The sequence below is a fragment of the Heteronotia binoei genome, chromosome 21 (assembly GCF_032191835.1).
Source record: "Heteronotia binoei isolate CCM8104 ecotype False Entrance Well chromosome 21, APGP_CSIRO_Hbin_v1, whole genome shotgun sequence".
Lineage (NCBI taxonomy): Eukaryota > Metazoa > Chordata > Lepidosauria > Squamata > Gekkonidae > Heteronotia > Heteronotia binoei.
In genome coordinates, this window is record NC_083243.1 from 28707325 (window position 1) to 28729485 (window position 22161).

A 22161-nucleotide genomic window follows, 5' to 3' on the forward strand; every position below is an offset into this window, starting at 1 on the left:
AAATTTTATAGCACCATTTTAAATTTTTAAATTATAAATTGTTGTATGTTTTTGATTTTATAACCATAAGGCGTTATTATGGTATTGTGACTATGAGCCACCCAGAGTCCTTATGGAGTGGGCGGCATACAAATGTAAGGTAAATTAAAAAAAAAATGAAGATCACAGTAAGAGATCCTCTTGACTGTCCCGTCAACCAAAGAAGCTCATCTGGTGAGTACACAAGGCAGCCTTTGCAGTGGCAGTCCCAGGATTATGGAACAATCTCCCAAGGGAGGTGAACTTGGCCCCTCATCCTCTGTCTTTAGGAGGCAGCTGAAGATGGTTTTATTCAGGACAGCATCCTATTAGTTTAGTTGTTCTGCCTATCAGCAGTTTTAAATTATAATTTAATTCATGGCTTTCTATGTGTTTTTATGTTCAACTTAAATTATAAACCACTCTGAGTTCTATAGGGTTGAAAGAAGGCTAGCAAATTTTAAATAAATTAACTAAAAGTAACTGGAGTGCACACTTCATTATCACAAGGTTTCTATTTTCCAACAACTTTTGTTGATAGCAAGCATTTTGTAACAGCATTTATCCTGCAACCAGTAGGGGGAGCTCTTCGCCATTTAAGCAATGCTTTCAGCAGCGAATTCAGAACTATTTTTCTGAACTAGAGGAAGCCATTAGAGATGTGCACTATGAAATTCCTGAGCCAAAGATGTACATGGAAATTGCTGATTCAGGGTGTTAAAGTGATTTCCTGGAATGGAAATCTGGATTCTTGAGAATTAAGAACCCCCCTCCCCAAAACAATCTGTTGTTTCCCCTCCCAAGTTTGGGTGTTTACCTGCGTGAGCTCATGTTTTTCTCTAATTCTACCAATTTCCTGGGCAATACCATTTCTCCTTTCCAATTGGATCTTTGCAAGGGAGAAGTACAAAGTACTCTCAGCCAAACACCTTTGGAGACAAACTGCAGAGAACTGCCATTCTCCTTCGCTCCCTCCTTCACTGTAGTGGTGAAGGCCTTTTTCCCTTCAGGGGCCCGTAGAACTGAACCCATGAATCAACGCCCCTCCCCTCCCCACCAGTGACTTCAGATCTAACCACCTGGGACCCAGCTGGCTGTCTGCTGAGGCATCGGTAATTACTGATTTTAGATGTATGTAATTTGTTGGTTTGTTCTTACTGTTGTCAATTTTTATGATGGAACCTGCCCGCTTGCAGGGAGAGCAGGATATGAATAGAAATAAGTAAATGAACTACTAACTCACTTTAAACCTGCTTTAAACACTACACCTTCTTCAATGGTCAGACAACACTAGCTCCCCTACAATTTTGGCGTCATTTGTCTGTAAAACAGCTATTATCCAACCTGAAAAAAGTTAAGAACATAAGAGAAGCCATGTTGGATCAGGCCAACGGCCCATCAAGTCCAACACTCTGTGTCACACAGTGGCAAAAAATTTTATATACACACATGCACTGTGGCTAATAGCCACTGATGGACCTGTGCTCCATATTTTTATCTAAACCGCTCTTGAAGGTAGCTATACTTGTGGCCGCCACCACCTCCTGTGGCAGTATAAGAAGTTCTTTTCTCAATTTGTGAAAGGAAACAAAGAACAGATACGACAAGGAAGGATAGCAGATGCAATTTTCAGCAGAAAGGTAATTTTTTTATTGTCAGTCAATCATTGTAAGAGTAAGAAAATGAACAAATACAGACAGGTGTTTTTAAAAAAAAATGCCGGTGACTAGAGCCACCTCTCCCCGGTAGGAATCAGTGGAGAGAACTGTGCCTGATATGAGAGAGACCTACTTTAGGGGCCTATAAAGTTAAAGCCTTTTGTGCAATACTTTTGAAACTGGGGTGTGGGTGGGGAGGAGGAGGTTCTTAGGCTAGAGAGGGACTATGTTCTATGTACATTTGTCACCATTATTTTTCTAAACAACTGCCCTCAAATAGATTCCCTATTTAAAGCAATGGTCACACAACACTGTAACCCAAAGAAACACAGGGATTTGAATCCTGAACTGGCAGTGTCCTACACAAACATAAGCAGTTAGGGATTCCGCCCCCAGCCCCATACAGAAATATAATGATTTTTTTTCATGGTGCACACACCTAGCTTAGCTGTCATTAACCAAAGCATTCAAGGTCAAAACAATTTGTGGTAAGGAAAGAATGGGCTATTCATAGCTTTGACAGGACCACTTACAAACATAACATTATACCAAACTTTCATTATAAAGGTAGTAGCCATTATTAAAGAAGGGAAAGAGGAGCAGAGGCTGTTACCTGTGGCCTTAAGACTCTCACAATAACAGCTCTCAGTTGCTCATGCTGACGCCTGAATTTCCTCATTTGGTCAAGGCGAGCCTGCAATTTTCTGTGGGCTGGGTTGATACGCCACACCATCTTCAGGTTCTCTTCTCGCTTTCTCTTCACAATGTCTCTCAGCAAGACTTGCAGTTTTTCATACTCATCATCCCAAGTCTGGAAGACTTCAAAACAGGCAACCATGACCTGGAAGAAAAAAACAACAGAATAATTGATATTGAACAATCTGGCCTATCAGTCTGAGTGCACTGAGGATACCTAGGTGCAATGTTGAACATATGAAGCTGCCTTATACTGAATCAGACCCTTGGTCCATCAAAGTCAGCATTGTCTTCTCAGACTGGCAGCGGCTCTCCAGGGTCTCAAGCTGAGGTTTTTCACACCTATTTGCCTGGACCCTTTTTTGGAGATGCCAGGGAATGTTAAGGAACATTCATCTCAAACTTTATGTTTTTAAAATGATAGATAGGTAATGCTATTGTATAGCTCCATCCTTTATGATCACATGTAGGCTCTTCTAGTTTGAGGCTTCTGGGAGCTTGGAGGAGTATGATGCAGCTTCCAAGATGGAAGTATTTCTCCCAAAGGTTTAGCTCACTGTTGACACCCGCTCACCCTGTATGTATCAGGCTTACCTTCTCAAATTCTTCATAGGCAACATGCATAAGTTTCCGTGTCCCCAAAACTTTCAGCAGCTGGGAGCTCAGGTCTCTTGAGATGGCCTCCACCAGGCGCAGTGCCCTTTGAATGGGGTACTTTGTATTTCTGATTTTTCTCAGATGAGTGAATATTGCCACTAATGCCTGCCTTATTTTATCCAGCTCAGTAGCAGACAACAGGTCATTCAGAGGGAAGTCTTTCATCAGTGGGTTGTAGTCATTCACAGTCTCCAAAGCCTGTTTTAGGCCTAGGTAAGAGAATAAAACAGACCTCGCATTTCTATTTTTTAAATCAAAAACTCAGAAGTTAACTTACAAAACTATCCATTCATACCAACATTACCAAGAACTAAAGCTCTGCCAAATTATATTTCTGAAAAGCTCTATAAAACCTTACCTGTGTCTGTATCAAAACTGACAGTGGCATGAAAGCGTTTGCCATGTTTTAAGATGTCCAAGGTTAAGAGGACTTCGGGACTTTCACGCTTCTCCTGAATGCGGTAGAGAGCCCGTTCCAAGTTCAGCCAGAAGCTGATTTCTTGCAATGCAGTGCCTGATGCAGGGTCCCGATCTAGCTTGGTCACCTTGAAAATATGAATGAATGAGCTTAGCAATAGATCCAGGTGGGCAGCTGCGTTGATCTGAGGCAACAGAATAAAGTAAGAGTCCAGCAGCACCTTTAAGACCAACAACATTTAATTCAAGGTATAAGCTTTTGTTGTGTTAACATGAGCATCTGAAGAAGTGTGTGTGCAACACACAAAAGCATATACCTTGAATATAACTTTGTTGGTCTTAAAGGTGCTGCTGGACTCTTTATTCTGAGATTTCTACTGTACAGCAAGCACCAGAGTCAAACTAATAAGGCCTAACTTACTTGTAAGGAGCTTAACAGTGAAACAAAAAGGGAATTCCATATCTGAAGATAACTTGAAAACATCTAATATGTGTTAAATATTATTTGTCATACCTTTTGGATTTCTCTAATCCAGCGGTTAACGCCAGACTGCAGCTGGTTGAGAAAAGTCGGGTCCTCAACTTTATCGCCGAAATCAGTGACCTTCGGCTTTTCTCCACGTTCATAGCACTGCTTGGCAACATTGGTAATAATTGGATGAATCGGCAAGCTGATCTCTGGTATTTCAATGTTCTGCTGGAGGTGTAGGAGTCCCATTTCAAGTTCTGCAATTTTCTTCTCGACTGAAGGAGCCATTTTATCTCCATCCCTGGGAAAGTGGAGAATAAAAATTTATTTCACAAAATGGTGATGCTTATGAAATGGCATCTGCAGTATGATCTACCTTCTTTCTGGGTCAACCAGATTAAGTAAACAGCAACCCAAGAAACACCCAAGAGGATGTAGTGATGGCTACAGGAATAAACAGCTTTAAAAGGGGATTAGATAGATTCATGGAGGACAAGTCTATCAGTGGCTACTAGCCATGGTGATTGAGGGGAACCTTATTCAGAGGCAATAGGCCCCTGAATCCCAGAGCCAGGTGGCAACACTGAGAAAGGCCTCTGCCCTCCACATCCTGTTGTTGGCCCCCCAGAGGAACTGGTTGGTCACTGTGTGAGACTTTAAAGCTTTACCTTTCATCTCCAGCACACTACACTATCAATCATGCCACTCCCGCAACTCTGGGGACCTTTAAGAGTTGCCTCTGATATGAAAGCGTAGCCCTGATCCACATACTACACAGAGCTCTTAAGATCCTCACAATATATTTCCCAAGCAGATTCCCTTTCACTCACTCTTTTGTCCCTGCATGTGCACAGGAGTCTGAATTGGCACAAGTTAAAGCAATTAAGTACCTGTCTGCTTTGCCTGACTCTCTGATGTACGACTTGAAAAAGGGAGCAACAGCATTGCTAATGAAGGAATGCAGTGTTTCATAAGGAGAGTCTTCACTGAGGGAGAGAACTCTGAGCTGCGAGGAGACAGGCTTGTCTGCATCAATTACCGGTGTTCGTTTAATGAATGCCAAACTGGAGAACAATCAAAGAAACATTAGTAAGCAGCTGTTGAGCCATTTAATATCTGAAGAAAGGAGAGTGCGGACAGGTTAGCGCTAATTAACCATGCAGTTTTAAAACAAGACTATTCAAGTTTCAATTCCTTCAACATTTTAATAAATTGGATTTTTTTAAAAAAATCAAAAACTAACAAACAATACTTGGACTGCTTTAAATAATAAACTAGCAGGCGCAGAGAGGCAGCTAAGACTGTGACCTGTGATCCAAGAGATGCCCAGCTCAAGTCTAACCTCAGTTACAGTCTTATCAGATAACCCTTGGCAAACCATTCTGTCTCAACACCAGTCTCCCATTTGCAGTGTGGAGCTTTAAAGAGCTGTTGAGATCACTGTGATTGAATGGCTTCATATGTTAACACCAAAAAACTTATTAACTAATATACAAACAATTACTAAGGAGCACATTATTCTCTTGTATCCATAGGTACAACTTGACCTACACTCAGAAGGCACATAAATTTTATAGGAGGCCCTCAAAGGCTAAGTGAATGGAAGGATACAAGGTGTATTTGCCCTATAAGCTGCCCCTGCCCAAAGAAACATGATGCACTTGTCTTATGTCCCCCCCTCCCCCCCGGCCAATAACTTCCTTATACTGTTCTTTCTGATTGGCAACTGGTGAACCAGAATGCAAATTATCTGGCTGGGAAGGGCTCTGCATCAGACAGTTTGTCAAAGCTCTCCATGGCCACAGGTCTACACTAGTGGATCTGCACTCAGGCAATCCTAGCCTCATACTCCACTTCCCCTGCACAACCTACAGAGACTCAGAATAGAAACTCCTACCAACTCTCCCAGGCACCAAACCTTCTCTGTAGTGCTGACATCTCTCGACTTGCCTCTAAAAAAAGCTGAATCCAACTGGGCAGGTGACACAAAACTTCCCCAGTAGTGTGAAAACTTAAACCTGCATTCGAGAAGAGGTTTCTGTCTTACAGCACAGCATCCTGGAGTGCATTAGTTTTCCAGGAGACATCACCTAAAAGCTGCAAAATGCTGTCCAGGAAAAAGAGGTGCTGATCCTTCAGCACAGCTGGTAGTTTTAGCTATATACATGGGATGATCAATGAACTATGCTCTGAACATACCCACTATCTGTGCTTACGGCTACTGTGAAAGAACTGCAGTTCTTTTAAAAACCTTTGATTTCTCCCCAGCCCCAATCCTGCTGATCTTCACAGGCCACGCAAACTTCCCCTACCTCAGGATTAAGAAGCAGGATGACCAAAAAACTCATCCCTTAACCCACTGAGTCTATTCCATGCAATCTGCTATGATCTGTCATCCCCGCCAGCAAGTGGTATCCTAATAATGTAAATGAAAAAGTAGCCATTTGTAAAATGATCATAAACTGATCTTTACAATAAAGCATAACGCTTTCTTAAACAGTCAGTGAGAAAAGCAAATACAGCAAGAGATGTAGTTTGATTGATTTGATTTATTCTATGTACAGTCTGTTCTTCTTGTGATAGCATTACCTATATAGTCTACAGGATCAGTCCTTAAGGTATTGTGAAATTTGACTCACCTGTTTGATTTTATACCGTAATGAATGTCAGTACTTATGCCATAGGAAATAAATTCCTTTTCTTCCTCTCCTTCATCACCAACATCCTCTGTAAAGAATTAAGAAATCTTGCTAGTGTCAGTTTGAAGAATCTGGCTCCATCTAAAGCTGACACAATGTCCACATCAATGGTCAGACTTTCCCATTACTCACGGTCAGACCTTCCCATTACTCAAATGATCATACTTGGCTATTTTCCTGGGAGTTCTATTTCACATTGGCCTGGATCTAAAGAACTAAAGATGGAGTTGCAGAACAGATACTCCATTCTGCTGCAGTCCCCTGCAGCCTCTCTCTTTTAAAAAATATTTAAACATCAAGCTGTGAAATTAAGGCTATCCTAACAAAAACAACAGTGTTGGGGGGGAACAGTGTGAGGGCTTCTAGTGTCCTGGCCCCACTGATGGACCTCCTGATGGCTCCTGGGTCTTTTGGCCACTGTGTAACACAGAGTGTTAGACTGGATGGGCCATTGGCCTGATCCAACATGGCTTCTCTTATGTTAATAATAATAATAATAAATATAAACTGCCCTCCCCCAAAGGGCTCAGGGCAATGTACATCATAATCAAAACACATAATAAATTAATTAAACATCCACTGAATCAATCAATTTACAGATTAAAACCATTCTTATTTGTTTGAACCCCCACCCCATGTTTACTTTGAGAAAAGTCTCACTTTTCCCAATGGAGAATCCTCCAAGGCAAGTATTAAATTATGAAGTGTTAAATTATGGTCTTTACGGTTTTTTAACAATAATTGTTGTTTTATTTACATTGTAAGCTGCCTTGAGTTCCACTAATAAAGACTGCTAATAAATCCTTTAAATAAAATAAATAAATTGCAGTATAACACATTATATATTCTCCAGAATGCATGTCCTTGAAAGCTGGGGCTCAAGGAATTTATAGGGATAAACATTTATACTTTTGTACACATGGAAATATTTTCCTTTCTGTGGACTTGATTCCACATTCAATATCCTAGGCCTGATGACTGAACAAAGACCAGTTCCTACTGGCGATTCTTAAACTGGGATGCTAGCCAGCAAGACCTGCAGAATCTGCTGTTAATACTTAAAGGCATACAACAGAAACAAGATCTGAAAGCAGCTTCATTTGCCTTGAACATCCTTGGAAATTACAGCAAAAGAACAAAGGGTTAGATGGAGTGGAAGAGCCTTGTTTTAGTGTGAATGGTGATTTGGAGGATGTCGTCACTGCTTTGGCAGCCAACTGCAGAAATGAAACCACTGCAATGCAGCACAGCAAAGCTCCTGTCAGAGAGGCAAACTCAGAAGTGGGAAACAGAAAGGGAAAGTATGGCTAGACTTAAGACCCTGTCATCCTTTTGTCTCACATAATGATATGTCCACTTAATATAATACAAGCTACTTTCTCCCATAAGCAGTCAGACCTTTGTGCTATGTTTACATAGACACCATACTGTTCAGGTCACTGTTCATGCTCAGCAGGCAAAAACGCTGCATTCTGGTCTCTGTAGGCATCTCTCTCTTTCTCTATCTGCATCTCTCTATCACGCACGCACCTCTCTTTCTTCCTTCCCAAGAAAAGAGTGACCAGTGGCTTGTTTTGCATACTATGTACCTCCTGGAAACCAGCAGACACAATGTATATTAAGGTGGAAAATAGCCTCCAGCGGTAAAAACAGAAGGTTTCTACAAAACCGCACACCCCAAAATAATTTTTAAAAGTTACCACGCAGGTTGGAACACATCTACTCACAATGATCCTACAATTGTCTGTTAAACTTTAATTTCTAAAGCACATGGAAATATTTTTGAGTTACAAGCCAAACTGAAGTCAGAAATCTCCTTTAAGCATAGAATGTCTAAGAACAATTTATTTATGCCCATGATTCTGCACTGATAACTGGGATACCTCAAATTGCAATGTATCAATTTGAGCAGGTCAGTCAAATGCCATTAACAACCACACTGAACTGCAAAAAATATCTAATATACCAAAATATATATATTCCAGGATCATTTCATCATGCTTAACTAAACAACAGTGAACCACAGGGAAAGTTCTTGCACCCAAAAAACACTTTGTGGTTTATGGACTTCAAAATTTAGACTTCTTAATTCAACTGTTCCTATTATTTGTGATTGTTAAATTTACTGTGCATGAAGCATGGCAGCTACCCTGTTAACATTCTAAAAGCCAGCATAACTTGGTAAGTAGCCAAGGTTATTTTTCCTATATGATACCTGGACACACATAAGTCCTTCCACAGAATTTTAGGGTTAGAAAATGGGAGAAGCCTCCAGTTTCTACAATGCTTAGAAATATGTGCAGTGTGCTTACAAACATTGTTTGCTAATACAATATCCTTCAGGAAAAGTATATTTCAAAGAATGTTTGGGATACATTTGTTGCCTATAGCACTGGAACCTACTTGGCACTTATGACACAACTCTGCAAGGCAAAAGCCCAAACAGCCTCTCACAGAATTTTCTTCTGATTATTTCCACTAAGCAAACTTATTTGTGTGCTATTAAAATTATTTCAGATACCCCATCTATTTTGTCACAGGCAACAAAAATGCAACAGTAACAAAATATGTTAAAAGGGTCTGCAAGGTAGGTTATGAACAATGTAAGATGCCAAATGGAAATATATGCTAAAAGCAAAATAAATCATGATGGAAAAGTATGCAATTTTTATTGCATCCTTTAAAACAATCCTTTGCACAATTGTGCAAAAATCCTTAGATGTAAGATTCTATGTATAAGATGGACCAGTGGTTCTCCAACTAGTGGAAGAAATCCTGAAGTTCCTTGAAAGTTTCTCAGGGGTTCTTCCCTGAAAGACAGCTCCCTCAGTGATGTGCAGCCACCATGAGGGAGCGCAAGCTGTGTCCTAAGTCACACTCCAGTTCCAGAGAAGCAAAGCTGAGGCCTATCAATATCCATCATGGACAAAATGTGGATCTCAGAATACTCTGCAATGTGCCGAGATTCTCTGGAAGAAAAAGAAAACAAAGGATTCCTTTGACACACAAAAGTCTGAGAACCACAGAACCAAACTGAAATCAACTTGCAGCCACCTATAACACACGCTTTTTAATTCCACCTCCAGTTTAACTTGTCTAATTTTCATGGTTACATTGATGATGAGCAGGAAGTATCAGATATGCGGGAAGACTGCCTGTAATTAACATGTATGGCAGTCATACCAGTTGAGGATTTTCCCCACTGAAGTGCCTGCAAGCTAGGAAGCCACAGTTAATTGCAGCTTTTAGTACATGTACAATACTAGCTTTCCATGAACTGCGATGCAGACCTACCTTATACAAATGCCATTTATATATAAAGTACCCTCCCATAACCTTTCCAAAGACGAGAGGGGGGGCAGTCAGCTATCACTGACATGGCTGTGAGGTGAAGAAAAACAAAACAATTTTGCCAAGGATTAGCTGCTGAAGGACTCAGTCCAAGGCCAAATCTGTCCTCCAAGTGGTACTGTTTCTTTCTTGCCAATCCAGCATATATAGTGCTCCTCTTTCATCATTATACTTTCAGAACCACCCTAGATTGAAGGAGAGTGACTGGTCCCTAGCAACCATCACTGCAGCATGGTGCAAAAGCACATAACTAGGATCTGGAAGACCCAGGTTCAAATTCCCACTCTCCCACTGAAACCTGCAGGGTAATATTGACCGAGTCACTCTCTGTCACATACCTCAACAGGGTTTGTGTGAAGACAAAATGGAGGTGAGGAAAAAGATGTCAGTTGATTTGGTAAGTTGATAAGAACTGCAGAGAAAGGCGGTGTATAAATGAAATAAAAAAATATTCCCTTCCTTGCCATTTCTTCTCTTTATCTGCTGTCAAAATTTAGATTGCTAAACTGATAGAGAGCTGATGCCCATCTTTTTGTTTATAAGACTCTAAGGCTCCAACTATGAAGCAAAACAGATTGGGGCAGGCCCGTAGCCACGAGGGGGCCTGTGGGGGCACAGCCCCCTGACTTCTTGGTGAAGCCCCCTGACTGGAAGCCCCAACCAGCCCCCAGGGCCTCTGCTATGGCTCCAGGGACTGCTGCTGGCCCTGCAAGCAATTTGGCAGGCTGGGGGCAGAAGCAGTTCCCGCCTCCCGCTGGAATTAAAGGGCCCACCAATCAGCTGTTTCGCGGCCCTTTAAGTGGCGTGGGGGCTGGGGCTCCTTCTGTCACTGGTCCCACACACTATTTTAATGGCGAGAGCAGCAGGCAGGGAAGAGCTTCCTTTCTCTCCTCTCCCTTCTGCTTTCCCCGCCGCCCAGAGCCGCCTGTCCTCCATCCTCTCCCTGTAGGCTTGGAGCACCGAGAGGCAGTGGCGGGGACTGCTTAGCTGTGCCCTTCGCAGCTTGCCCGGCACACTCTGGCTGGGGTGCCTCCCAGTCCCTTCCCTCTCGTGTGCTCGTTCTGGCTGCTTCCCTCCAGCCTCCGAGCACACCGCCGCAAGCCCCTGCCTGCTTCCAGCTCCTCCTCCTCATCACCTCCTGGGTGCTCAGGGTGCCCACAGGCCAAAGAGTCTGCCTAAGGAGTCCTGCGGAAGCAGCGGTGGGCAGGATTGGAGATCCCCGGGAGCCCAGTGCCTGAGCCCTGAAATCTCCCAAGGGCTGCCTTCCAGCTTCTGGGTTTGCCTGAAGTCTAGCGTATTCCTCTCCCACCTCCTGCAAAGGGACGAGGGTGGAGGGCACCAGCAGGCAGGGCAGGGAGTGGGGATGTGGAATCTATTAGAATGGGGCCTTGGGGGAATTGTGAGATAGCTTAATTAATTTGTTTAGAAGTGTCTGAGTGTGTGTGTGTGTGTGAGTGAGTGAGTGAGTGAGACCTGCACATACAAGCGCCCAAATTCTGAGTTGCAACTGTGCATTCCCTCCACTCTGCCTCTAAGTCTCTTTCTCTCTGCCTGCCAAATACAGCCTGCAGAGGTCGGATCCTCAGTCTTGAGGTTAGAAAATGCAGCAAAGCTGGTAGGGGAAAAGGGGGGATGCGGGAGGGAGAAACCCTGCCTCACCCTCCAACACTGAAACTGAGCTGAAGTTGAGAGTACTTGCTGCATGCACCTGCACTTGCCATAACAATACAGATCTGAACAGGTTGCAACAGAGGAGCTTTACTTACTTTTGCATTGGAAGGAAGGCTGGTGGCTTCAGTCTCCCCCCCTGCTCAAGGTGGCATTTGGTGTCTTCCAAAAGCCAGCGGGCTCTGGCTGGAGAAAGTGGTGTTTGGGGAGGGGCAGTTTGGTTGGAACCTTTTAGGAGAGGAGTTAGTACCTTGGCCAGGATGCAAAGCACTGACCTGAGTAACAGGGAGGAGGGCAAAATCTGGCACCACAAGCCTTCCGTAGAAGCACAACAGCAGGGTAACTGTACAAGAAATTTATTTTGATTAAATGCTTAGTACCAGCTTTTTTTTTTAAAATGGAACCTCTGTGTGCAAGAGCAGTATACTATGTATGACAGGCAGCTGTGAACTGGCAAACTTTGCATGCAAAGCTGGTGATCTGAGGCTGAGCCCCATGCTGACTAATGGAACTTCCCCACAGAGCTAGATCAAGTTGTATAGCGCTGGCCAGACTGGGCCCAGTTGCAGGGGATGACCCGTTTCCCCAGTATCCTGAGGGAACAAATAGATCCCAGAACCATACAGTTTGTATAGCCATAGACTGAACACAAATGTGCATCATCACTACCTGGTTTTATTCCAGGGTCTTGTTTTCTGAAATCCCATTTTTTTTCCAACTTTGAAACTTACAACTGACATAGATAAGGGCACATGAAACAAACTAGCTGTTAAGTTAATTTAGCATGGTTTCTTAAAGGGGTGTGTGTGCAAAACTGAGACAGGACTGGAATGGACCACAAATCTTTTTCACATCTCAAATTAGAAGGATCTCATGAAAAGAAAGCCCCCTTCCCTAAGAGTGCTGCTGCCAGTAAGAGCTGATGGAAAGGAAAAGGAAAGGTCCCTGTACAAGCACCAGTCGTTTTGGACTCTGGGGTGACATTGCATCACAATGTTTTCATGGCAGACTTTTTTTATGGGGTGGTTTGCCATTGCCTTCCCCAGTCATCTACACTTTCCCCCCAGCAAGCTGGGTAATTTTACTGACCTCGGAAGGATGGAAGGCTGAGTCAGCCTAGAGCTGGCTACCTGAACAGGGCGAAGCCGGGATTAAACTCAGGTTGTGAGTAGAGGACTCAGACTGCAGTACTGCAGCTTTACCATTCTGTGCCACGGGGCTCCTTAAAAGGAAAGGTCCCCTGTGCAAGCACCAGTCGTTTCCGACTCTGGGGTGATGCTGCTTTCACAACGTTTTCACGGCAGACCTTTTTTTACAGGGTGGTTTGCCATTGCCTTCCCTGGTCATTACACTTTGCCCCCAGCAAGCTGGGTACTCATTTTACCGACTTCAGAAGGATGGAAGGCTGAGTCAACCTTGAGCTGGCTACCTGAACCAGCTTCCGTTGGAATTGAACTCAGGTCATGAGCAGAGGGTTCTGATTGCAGTACTGCAGCTTTACCACTCTGCACAATGGGGAGTTGATGGACCAGTGGTCTAATTCAGCACAGGGCAACTTCATTTGTTACTATGCTAGTGAGAAAAAAGTAGCAGATGTTGTGATTAAGAAGTGGTATGGGTGTTACTCTGTTTACTCTTCAAGGGCCAAATTCATATGAGATTATTTATTTCCTATGTGAGGATCATCTAGTACAGTGAGCCCTAATGTGCTGACCATAGGAAACTGTACCCACTGACTTCCTTCTGCCTCTCTTGCTCAAAGCAAAGCCAAAGCTAATTTTTCTCTATTTCCATGGAATATTAAGTGCCCAGGAAGCATCATCTTCCTTTCTGCAGCTACCTGCATGTGGAAGCTGCTGTCTCAATTTCAGGAGGATGTTTGACTTGGAACCTCCTAACATTTAATTGGAACTGCCCAGCTTTCTGCAAAAGCAGCCCCCAGCTCCCCCTGCAAGTTAAAGGGCCTGAAAAACAGCTGATCGGCAGGCCCTTAAACTCTGATGGGTTGCCTGGACTGCTTCTGCCCCTGGTTGGAAGCAATTTGGTGGGGGTGGGGAAGGGGAGGGCGGCAGAGAGGAGAGCAACTAGAGGAAAGGTCCTGTGGGGCGCTTGGGGGCATCAGTGCCCCCTGAAAAATGTAAATGCCCCCTGACCTTCCAAATCCTGGCTACAGCCCTGGATTGGGGGGAAATGAGGTATGCCACTCTGAGCTCACTGGAGGAAGAATGGGAGAAAAATATAAATATGTTAATAATGAGGATAATAATGACTTGGAACCGGTGTTCCTTCTAAGCTGAGTTAGTGTGAGCTAGCTCACAGAATTTTAGCCTCCAGCAAATACATTTTTGTCTTAGTTTGGGAAAAATGGCTCCAGAGCACACTAATTTATGCAGTCCCTCACAACTTTAATGCCAGTAGCTCACAACTTTAATACCAGTAGTTCACAAAGCAGAATTTTTGCTCACAAGACACTGCAGCTTAAAGGGAACATTGTTGGAACTAGGGTTGCCAACTCTTGTTTTGACAATACCTGGAGCTTTCAGAGTGAAACCCGAGAGGGTGGGCTTTAGCGAAGGGAAGGCCCTCAGGAGGGGATAATGCCATACAGTCCACCTTCCAAAGCAGCCATTCCCTCCAGGAGAAGTGGAATAAATGCTTTTTAAAAACAAATAAGCTATCTGTGTCGTCTGGAGATCGGCTCTTGCATCTGACAAAGAGAGCTATGTTCCTCAAAAGCTTATGCTACAATAAAATTTGGCAGCCTTAAGACGTGGACTCTTCACTATTTTGGAGGTCAGCTGTAAGTGAGAGGTCTCCACCTCCCCCCCCCCATCCCAACCTGGAGACTGGCAACCGTACTCGGAAGAAACCGTGGCTCTTCTAGATCCTGTCCCGACCATTACATGGAGCCTCAATCAACCCCCTAGATGGAAAAAAGGCTTATTCCCCCCCCCCCCAGGCGTCAGAGGAGGCCGCGCCAGCCTCTTCTTCCTCCAGGCGCCGGTCCCTCCAATTCCTGTCAGAGACAAAGCGGCGGCCATTTTGACAGCCTCCTTCTCAGGCGGCCCCGCCCCTCCATCCTCCCTGGGAGACTCCAGCGGGGCAGCAGGGCGAGGTCCGGCTTCTCTCTCGCCCTCCCTCCCGCCACGCCCGTTACACGAGAGTAAGCCGCCTCGGCCTGCCGGGCTCCCTCGCCGTGCGGAGACTGACCCTTGAGGGTGGAGCGCTCGACCAGCACGGCGTGGACTTGCGGGTCGGAGAGGAACTTGCGCATCTGCTCCACGGCGCCCTTCTCCTCCAGCGCCGCTTCCAGGGCGGCCGGCGCTTCTCCGCCATCCTCCAACAGCAGCGGCACCAGCTTGCGCAGGTGCTTCTGCAGCACCGACACGTCGGCCACATTCTGCACCGCCGAGCCCGTCACTTCCAAGCCGCCATCCTCCCCGCCGCCACCTCCTCCTCCGCCGCCGCCACCCCCTGAATCGGACATGGCTGGCGAATACCCTGCCGGGCCAGCGAGAGAAAGAGAGAGAGTGTGTGTGTGTGTCTTCTCCGGTTCTTGCCACTGCCGACTTCTATGACTGGGCACTGAAAGCGCAGCCTCCGTCCCGCTGTTCTTCAGTCGCCGCCTCTCGCAGGGCAGCCCTCCTGCCGCGAAGAATCCTGGGAAACGTAGTCTGCAGTTAAGCCTTCCTAGAACAACCCAACGACAGCGACAAAAAGCAAAGACTACAAGTTCCAGCTGGTGTATGAAAACCAGCCAGGGAGGATGCCGGGAATTGTAGTTTGCTGTGGCCTATGAAAAATTCTGCAACTACTTGGCTTTTTTTTTTTAAATGTACATTTGTAAGTAAGCCTCTACAAGTAATTTGCAGGATAAACCGACAGAATAAGTCCCAGTGAAACGAATGGCATTTTTTCCCAAGAAACGGCGACGCGTGAATGAAAATTCATAATGGATATCCTAGGAAGTGAGTTTTGACACCCAGCAGTTTATACTATAGTTACCAGCTGTCGGTTGGGAAATACCTGGTGATTTGGGGCGGGGGGTGGTGGAGCATAGGGAGTTTGGGTTTGAAGGATGACAGGGACGTCAACAGGTATAATGCTCCGGAATTCAGCCTCAAAACTAGCCATTTATGACAAGGGAACTGCTAATTTTGGTCATCTGGAGATCAATTGTAACAGCAGGAGACCCGCAGGTGCTGCCTGGAGGTTGGCAAGTTGGCAACTCTACCTTATACCCTGGAAAAAATCTGCTCTGTGTAGTGCTACCGCCGGGTTCAAATTTTGTCCTGCTACTGCCCACTAATCATAGCTACCCACTTGAAACTGGTCAAGATGAGTAGCCGTGTTAGTCTGTAGAGCAGAAAAGAACAAGAGTCCAGTAGTACCTTAAAGACTAACAAAATGTGTGGCACTTTAGCGATTAAAAGAGGTCTAGTGGCACTTTAGAGATTAAAAATAATTTTATACCAGCATAAACTCCGGTGAGCTAGAGCGCACATCACTGAATGCATTAAGTGCTCATGCATAAGGTGAAGCATGGAAGGCTGCAAAGAACAGAAAAGCAGAAGGAAATCTGTGTGTTCTTCAGTATGAAGTCACTGACTATCGATGTTACACATCCGCTGAAATGAGCTGTGACTCATCAACCTTCATACTGGAATGAGCTCCAATACTCGAGTCAGCTACTGCCCTCTGTCAACCACATTAGCCGATCTCGCATGCGTTCAGGGTGTGATGGCAATGCATCTTGGGAGCAGTGTTCCCTCTAAACTGCAGAGAGTCTTGGGAGCAAGAATTCTACTTTGTGAGCTACTGGCGTTAAAGCTGTGAGCTACTGCATAAATTAGTGTGCTCTGGGGTCATCCTTCCTAAGCTAAGACAAAAATGTGTGAGCTGGAGGCTAAAAATCTGTGAGCTAGCTCACGCTTAGAGGGAGCACTGCTTGGGAGATATCATTTAGGGTGGAAAAAGTACCCATCCCACAGAGCATCACAAATGCACTGCAAACTCCAGGCTGATCTGACAAGCAAACAGTGCAGACTCCAGGCTGATCTGACAAGCTCTTGGCAAGGTGCCAGGGGTTGTTCGGTCTCTTGGTATCTTGAGGTTTGTGTTGCAAAAAACCATGCCTCCACCTGTATAGTTGCTGTACTATCTTTGCTAGCATGGCTGGTAGCATATAGAAAAGAAACTAACCCTCCAACCCAGAACGGAAACAGACTTACTGTAGAGTTAAAAAATAAATAAAAGGTATTTATTTATTTTGGTTCATTTATATTCCGCTCTATTCCAAGCGAGCTCAGGGCGGATCACATACATATAAAATCAACACATAATGCAATAACTGCAATATAGTAAAATCAATAAAAGCCAATAAATACAATTAACATAGCACACAATATAGTATAACAAATTGGCGGACTAATAATACAGATTGGGGTAAATTAGTGGACTTGATATGGCAGTTCAGATCACTGTTCAGATCACTGTGGGGGAGGATGGCCGATGGTATAGGCAGTAACACAGGGGTGTCCGCCTGCCTCAGCGGAATGCCTGGCAGAACAGCTCCGTCTTACAGGCCCTCCAGAAAGGTAACAAATCCGGTAGGGCCCGTATCTCCACCGGGAGCTGATTCCACCAGGATGGGGCCAGGACCGAAAAGGCCCTGGTCCTGGTCGAGGCAATACGGACGTCCCTTGGGCCAGGGATGACCAGAAGATGTTGATTGGCAGATCGTAGCTGCCTTCGGGGCTCATATGGGGAGAGGCGGTCCCTCAGGTATGTCGGTCCCAGGCTACGTAAGGCTTTGAATGTCAGTAGTAAAACCCTGAAGCGGATCCGGTACTTAATCGGTAACCAGTGCAATGCGCATAGCATTGGTTGACTGCCCGTACAGGTAATCCAGTCAGAAGCCGCACCACCGCGCCGATCTCGTATGTGTGGCCAAACTTGCTTAATGTAAGAACCATATAGAATAAACGTCAGATGTTTGAGAGCTGTAAGATGGGAGGGAAGAGAAAGGTTGAAAGAAAGCAACTTGAAAGGCATTCTCCAATGGTTTGGCGGAGTGATTTAAAGAGATAAAGGTCTTCTCTAAGCTGGCCGATGGGGTGGTGGGAGCTTCAGGAGCCAAACAATATGTATGAAAGAGCCACATGTGGCTCCCAAACCACAGTTTGGGCACCCCTATATTAGAGGCGTTGGATTGTGTGTTTTCTGACAGTGTAACGGTTTTATTGCTGCTTGCTGAAAGAATCTGGCTGTAACTGGATAGCAGCAGCATTTCAAACATCACTTCCTTTAACATGTAACCTAGAGTTGCCAAGATCTCCTGGCTTTACAATTGATCTCCAGGCAACAGAGATCAGTTCACCTGGAGAAAATGGCTGTGTTGGAAGGTAGGCTCTATTATATTTCCTTCCCAAACTCTGCCCTTCTCAGGCTTCATCCCTGAAATTTCAAGATATTTCCCAACCCTAATGCAGCCCCAGACCTGACTAGGGCTTGATACCACATCCCCAACAATCCCCCCCCTCTTTTTAATTTTTCTTCTTTTTGGTAAAATTTGTTCTGGAAAATTCCCTAGAACTTGGAAGCTGGCACCCTATTTGTCATTTTGTCCATCCTATTTAAAAGCATTATATGTTGTGCTCTGGGATTTAGGATTTTCCTTTTGGGCCAGCATGGCTGAGTTTCTTCTTCACAGTAAACTAGGCTAGGGTCAAGTAGCCCATTTGTCATTCTACTCACAGTTACTTGGAAATAAGTCTCTCACTCATGGAACTGATTTCTCAATAAACATGCACTGGACAATAGTTTCCAGTTGCGAACAAACAGTGGTTAAAAAGTTGTTCCCTGCCTGAGGCCTGATGGCAAGATAAGGTGAGGGAAAATCTGCTAAGTCATATATGGGGTGGAGGGGAGGATGTGTTTCTGAATTTTAATCTGAGCGCAAGTCCCCAACATGGTACCTGTGGGGTTGCCGCCAAGTGTTTTTAGAAAGTATGTGAGGCTAGGGTGGGGGATGCTTTTTGCCCAACAAGGCCAAGGGAGATTTCATTGGCTGTATAGATTTTTAAAAACCATTTTTCGACAGCAGGTGCAGGCACAGCACAAGAAGCTTCACTGTGATTGAAGGTAAGCTGCTGCAGTCATTTTGTCTCTCCATCTATTGGCCTTCCAGTTCTCAAACATCTGATGTTCATGTTTTTTGGCTCTCAAACAAGGGTCATTTTTGTAGAAAAAGAGGTGCCAGAGCTCATTAGCGCAGCTCATTTGCATATGCCACACGCCCCTGACATCACCGGAAGGTGCACTAAATTAGATCAGCTCAGCATCTACCTTAAAATGCTTCTTGAATTATAATTGTCATAATAAAACCTTACTTCCATCATACTTTTTAAATTACTTCCTCCTATGTGGCCACAGTGGCATGAGGAAGATTTCCATCTATCTGCTTTGTATGTTTTGGTTCTCTTCCCATTTTTTGTGCGGAAAAATATTAGAAAGTTTGTCAAATCTTGGAGTTCAGCAAAATTCTCTCAGGGGGGCTGAACAATGGAGCCCACAAGCAAGCATGGGGGGATAAGAAAGAAAAAGCACAATAAAATTTAGAGAAGCGGTGTCAGACATGTGGACCGAGGGCTGAATCAGGCCCCTGGAGGGCTCCTATCAGATCCCTGAGCAACTGACTGTCATCTGCTTCCTTCCTCTCTTGCTTTCTTCTGCATAATAGCTTGCTTTGCAAGGCTTGCTCAACTGCATAGGAGCTACAGAGCAAACCCTCTATTTTCTCCATTGGCTGAGGCTCCTCTCTTGGGAAGGAATTGCTTGCTTTGCCAAGCTCTCTCAGTTGCACAGCAGAGCTACTAAGCCAAGCCTCTCTTCCTTCTATTGGCTGAGGCTTCTCCTCCCTGTATTCCCTGGGGGAAGGAAGGAAAGAGCCAGAGCTTCCTTTGCCCAGTTACCTGGATCCCATGGGAGAAATACAAAGAAAGTATCTTTAAGGCCAATGAGTGCTAATGTTTTAAGTTTAAATATATATATATATATATATATATATATATATATATATATATATATATATATATATATATATATATATATATATATATATATATATATATATATATATATATATATATATTTGTGTTTGTCTGTGTTCTGTATAAAATTTATATCTCTGCTACCTAAACGTAAATAGGTACCTGACATGGCCCAGCCCAACAAAGTCTCAATTTATGCCAGATCTGGCCCTCATAACAAATGAGTTTGACACCCCAGATTTAGAGGTTCTGAAGCTCAGCTCCTGTGAGCTCCTGCCCAAAATGAGGCCTGCTCTCAAAACATCTGATGTTTGTTCTATGTAGCTCTCACATTAAGCAAGTTTGGCCACCCCTAGACTCTACAGGCTATTTCTTAGGGTTGCCCACTGCTGGAAGAAAAAAAAATGTCCTGCTGCTTTAATAGAAGTTGAATGGGAGGTTATTGACCTCCTTGCCCTGAAAAAGCTTCAGCTGCCCATTTGCACATACTGACCCTCTATTAAAGGGACAGAACAGGCTTGTTTGCAACCCTCATTATACTGGACCTGCATTATTACTGAAGTGAGTGCCGCTGCAAAAACACCTTCCTGCACCTTCATTTAGCCTCAAGATGTTCCCTACCTTGACCTGGCTGAGCTGGCCGCAGGGATAATATGCCACAGTAACCCTGAGGCTAAACTATTGTAATACCTTCTACGTGGATCTGCCCTTAAAAGTCAACTCAGAAACTCCACCTGGTACAGAATATCACACCTTGGTTACTGTCCAGAGCCAGGTGAAGCATGCATATCACATGCAAGGGGAGGCACCTTCAGAATGAGGCCGCACTGCCTCTTTTGTCCACCCAGATCCCAGGCTGGCGGAAGGGGCAACAGGGCTGCTCTGCCTCATTCCAAGGCGGGGAGACAGCCTCAGAGCCAGGCTGCGCTGCCGCTTTCGTTCACCCAGGTGGGCAGAAGGGGCGGTGGGGCTGCTCTGCCTTGCTCCGAGGCTGCCTCCCTGCCTCAGAGTGAGGCTGCATTGCCTCTTTCATCTACCCAGATCCTGGGTGGGCAAAAGAGGTAGCGGGACTGCTCTGCCTTGCTCTACAGCCCAGTTTGCTAACAGGCCACGGACCAGTACTGGTCCGTGGCCTGGTGGCTGGGGTTCCCTGGTTTACTGGACAGTTTATGCTGACTGAATATATACATATTGCAATCCGCCTTGGTCTTCAGTAAGAAAGGCTGGTTCAGTAAGAAAGAGCCAGTTTGGTGTAGTGGTTAAGTGCACGGACTCTTATCTGGGAGAACTGGGTTTGATTCCCCACTCCTCCACTTGCACCTGCTGAGATGGCCTTGGGTCAGTCATAGCTTTCATAGAAGCTGTCCTTGAAAGGGCAGCTGCTGTAAAAGCACTCTCAGCCCCACCTACCTCACAGGGTGTTTGTTGTGGTGTGGGGGGGGGGGAAGGTAGAGGAGATTGTGACTGCTCTGAGATTCAGAGTATAGGGCGGGATATAAATCCAAAAAATCTAAATGAAGTAAATAAATAATTTTATATCCCAGCTTTCTTTCACCTTGGAACTCAAGGCAGTATATGTGAGAGTCTCACAAGGTCCTCCATGCCACCATTGACCACACCCAACCCTGTGGGAACTTCTGCAACATTTCTGCAAGCAATATCCTGGGTTCTTGAAGAAGGATCTTGAGAAGAAGTACATGTCCCTGAATATTTTGTGAGGTAGTTACCATGATGAAGACTGGTCACCTCATCTCCCTCCAAGGAGCTATCTCCCCAGGTCAGTGCTACACACATTTGCTTATTCCCACGGAACACAGTGGGACTTCACCTAGTCAAGGTGCACATCAGTTTGCAGCCCTAATTTCAGCAACACTCAACATCAAGTGTTCCTGAAGTCTCCTCCTGTGAGTGTCAAAATGTGTGACTGAAGTCAGCACTCGTTAATCATATGCATGTTTAGCAGGGAAATCATTTGCTTAGTCACTACAGATGTTACCCTATTTAGGACTCTAATATACTTTAAAGCACTGTATTAATCTTTTATTTATTGCCTATTCTCCAGCATATATTTTTGCATAATTTCAGTCTAAGGGTGCATATGAGACTTCCAGATAAAGAGTCAAATGACCCAATTCAAGCTTCATTCAGATAATTACCAGCTCTGGGATTTGGATATTCAGCTACTGCTGGCAGTAGCTCCCTTTTACTTACCTTCCAGCATCCCTGCTGTGCCTTGGCTTTTACTGTATTGCTGCTTTTGAACAAGTCTGAAAATACACACAAGGAATTCCAGCATACAACTATGTTTAAAAGAAAGCCTCAGCACCAAAAGTATGGGAAAAGTCACATAATCTGTCTATTTCAGCACTTCTGCAAGTGCACAACATTTTATTTCAGCTAAACCAGTTAATCACACAAATGCAATCCGAGGAAAGGTTGTGCAAAGTATACACACTGAATCAAACTCTGCTTTAATG

At 44.6% G+C, this 22161-nt stretch overlaps 1 protein-coding gene across 1 annotated transcript in view; it reads right to left on the reverse strand.

The window, feature by feature from the left end:
• DYNC1H1 (dynein cytoplasmic 1 heavy chain 1) overlaps positions 1 to 15279 on the reverse strand; it is a 71362-nt gene extending 56083 nt beyond the window's left edge. The window contains exons 1-7 of the mRNA XM_060261145.1: positions 14844 to 15279; positions 6555 to 6642; positions 4806 to 4979; positions 3961 to 4216; positions 3388 to 3574; positions 2967 to 3238; positions 2290 to 2517 (exon numbers count right to left, since the gene is read on the reverse strand). Of these exons, the coding sequence (XP_060117128.1) occupies positions 2290 to 2517; positions 2967 to 3238; positions 3388 to 3574; positions 3961 to 4216; positions 4806 to 4979; positions 6555 to 6642; positions 14844 to 15120 (1482 nt within the window). The 5' untranslated portion in view covers positions 15121 to 15279. The remainder of the gene's footprint in view (positions 1 to 2289; positions 2518 to 2966; positions 3239 to 3387; positions 3575 to 3960; positions 4217 to 4805; positions 4980 to 6554; positions 6643 to 14843) is intronic.
• Positions 15280 to 22161: the final 6882 nt, after the last annotated feature.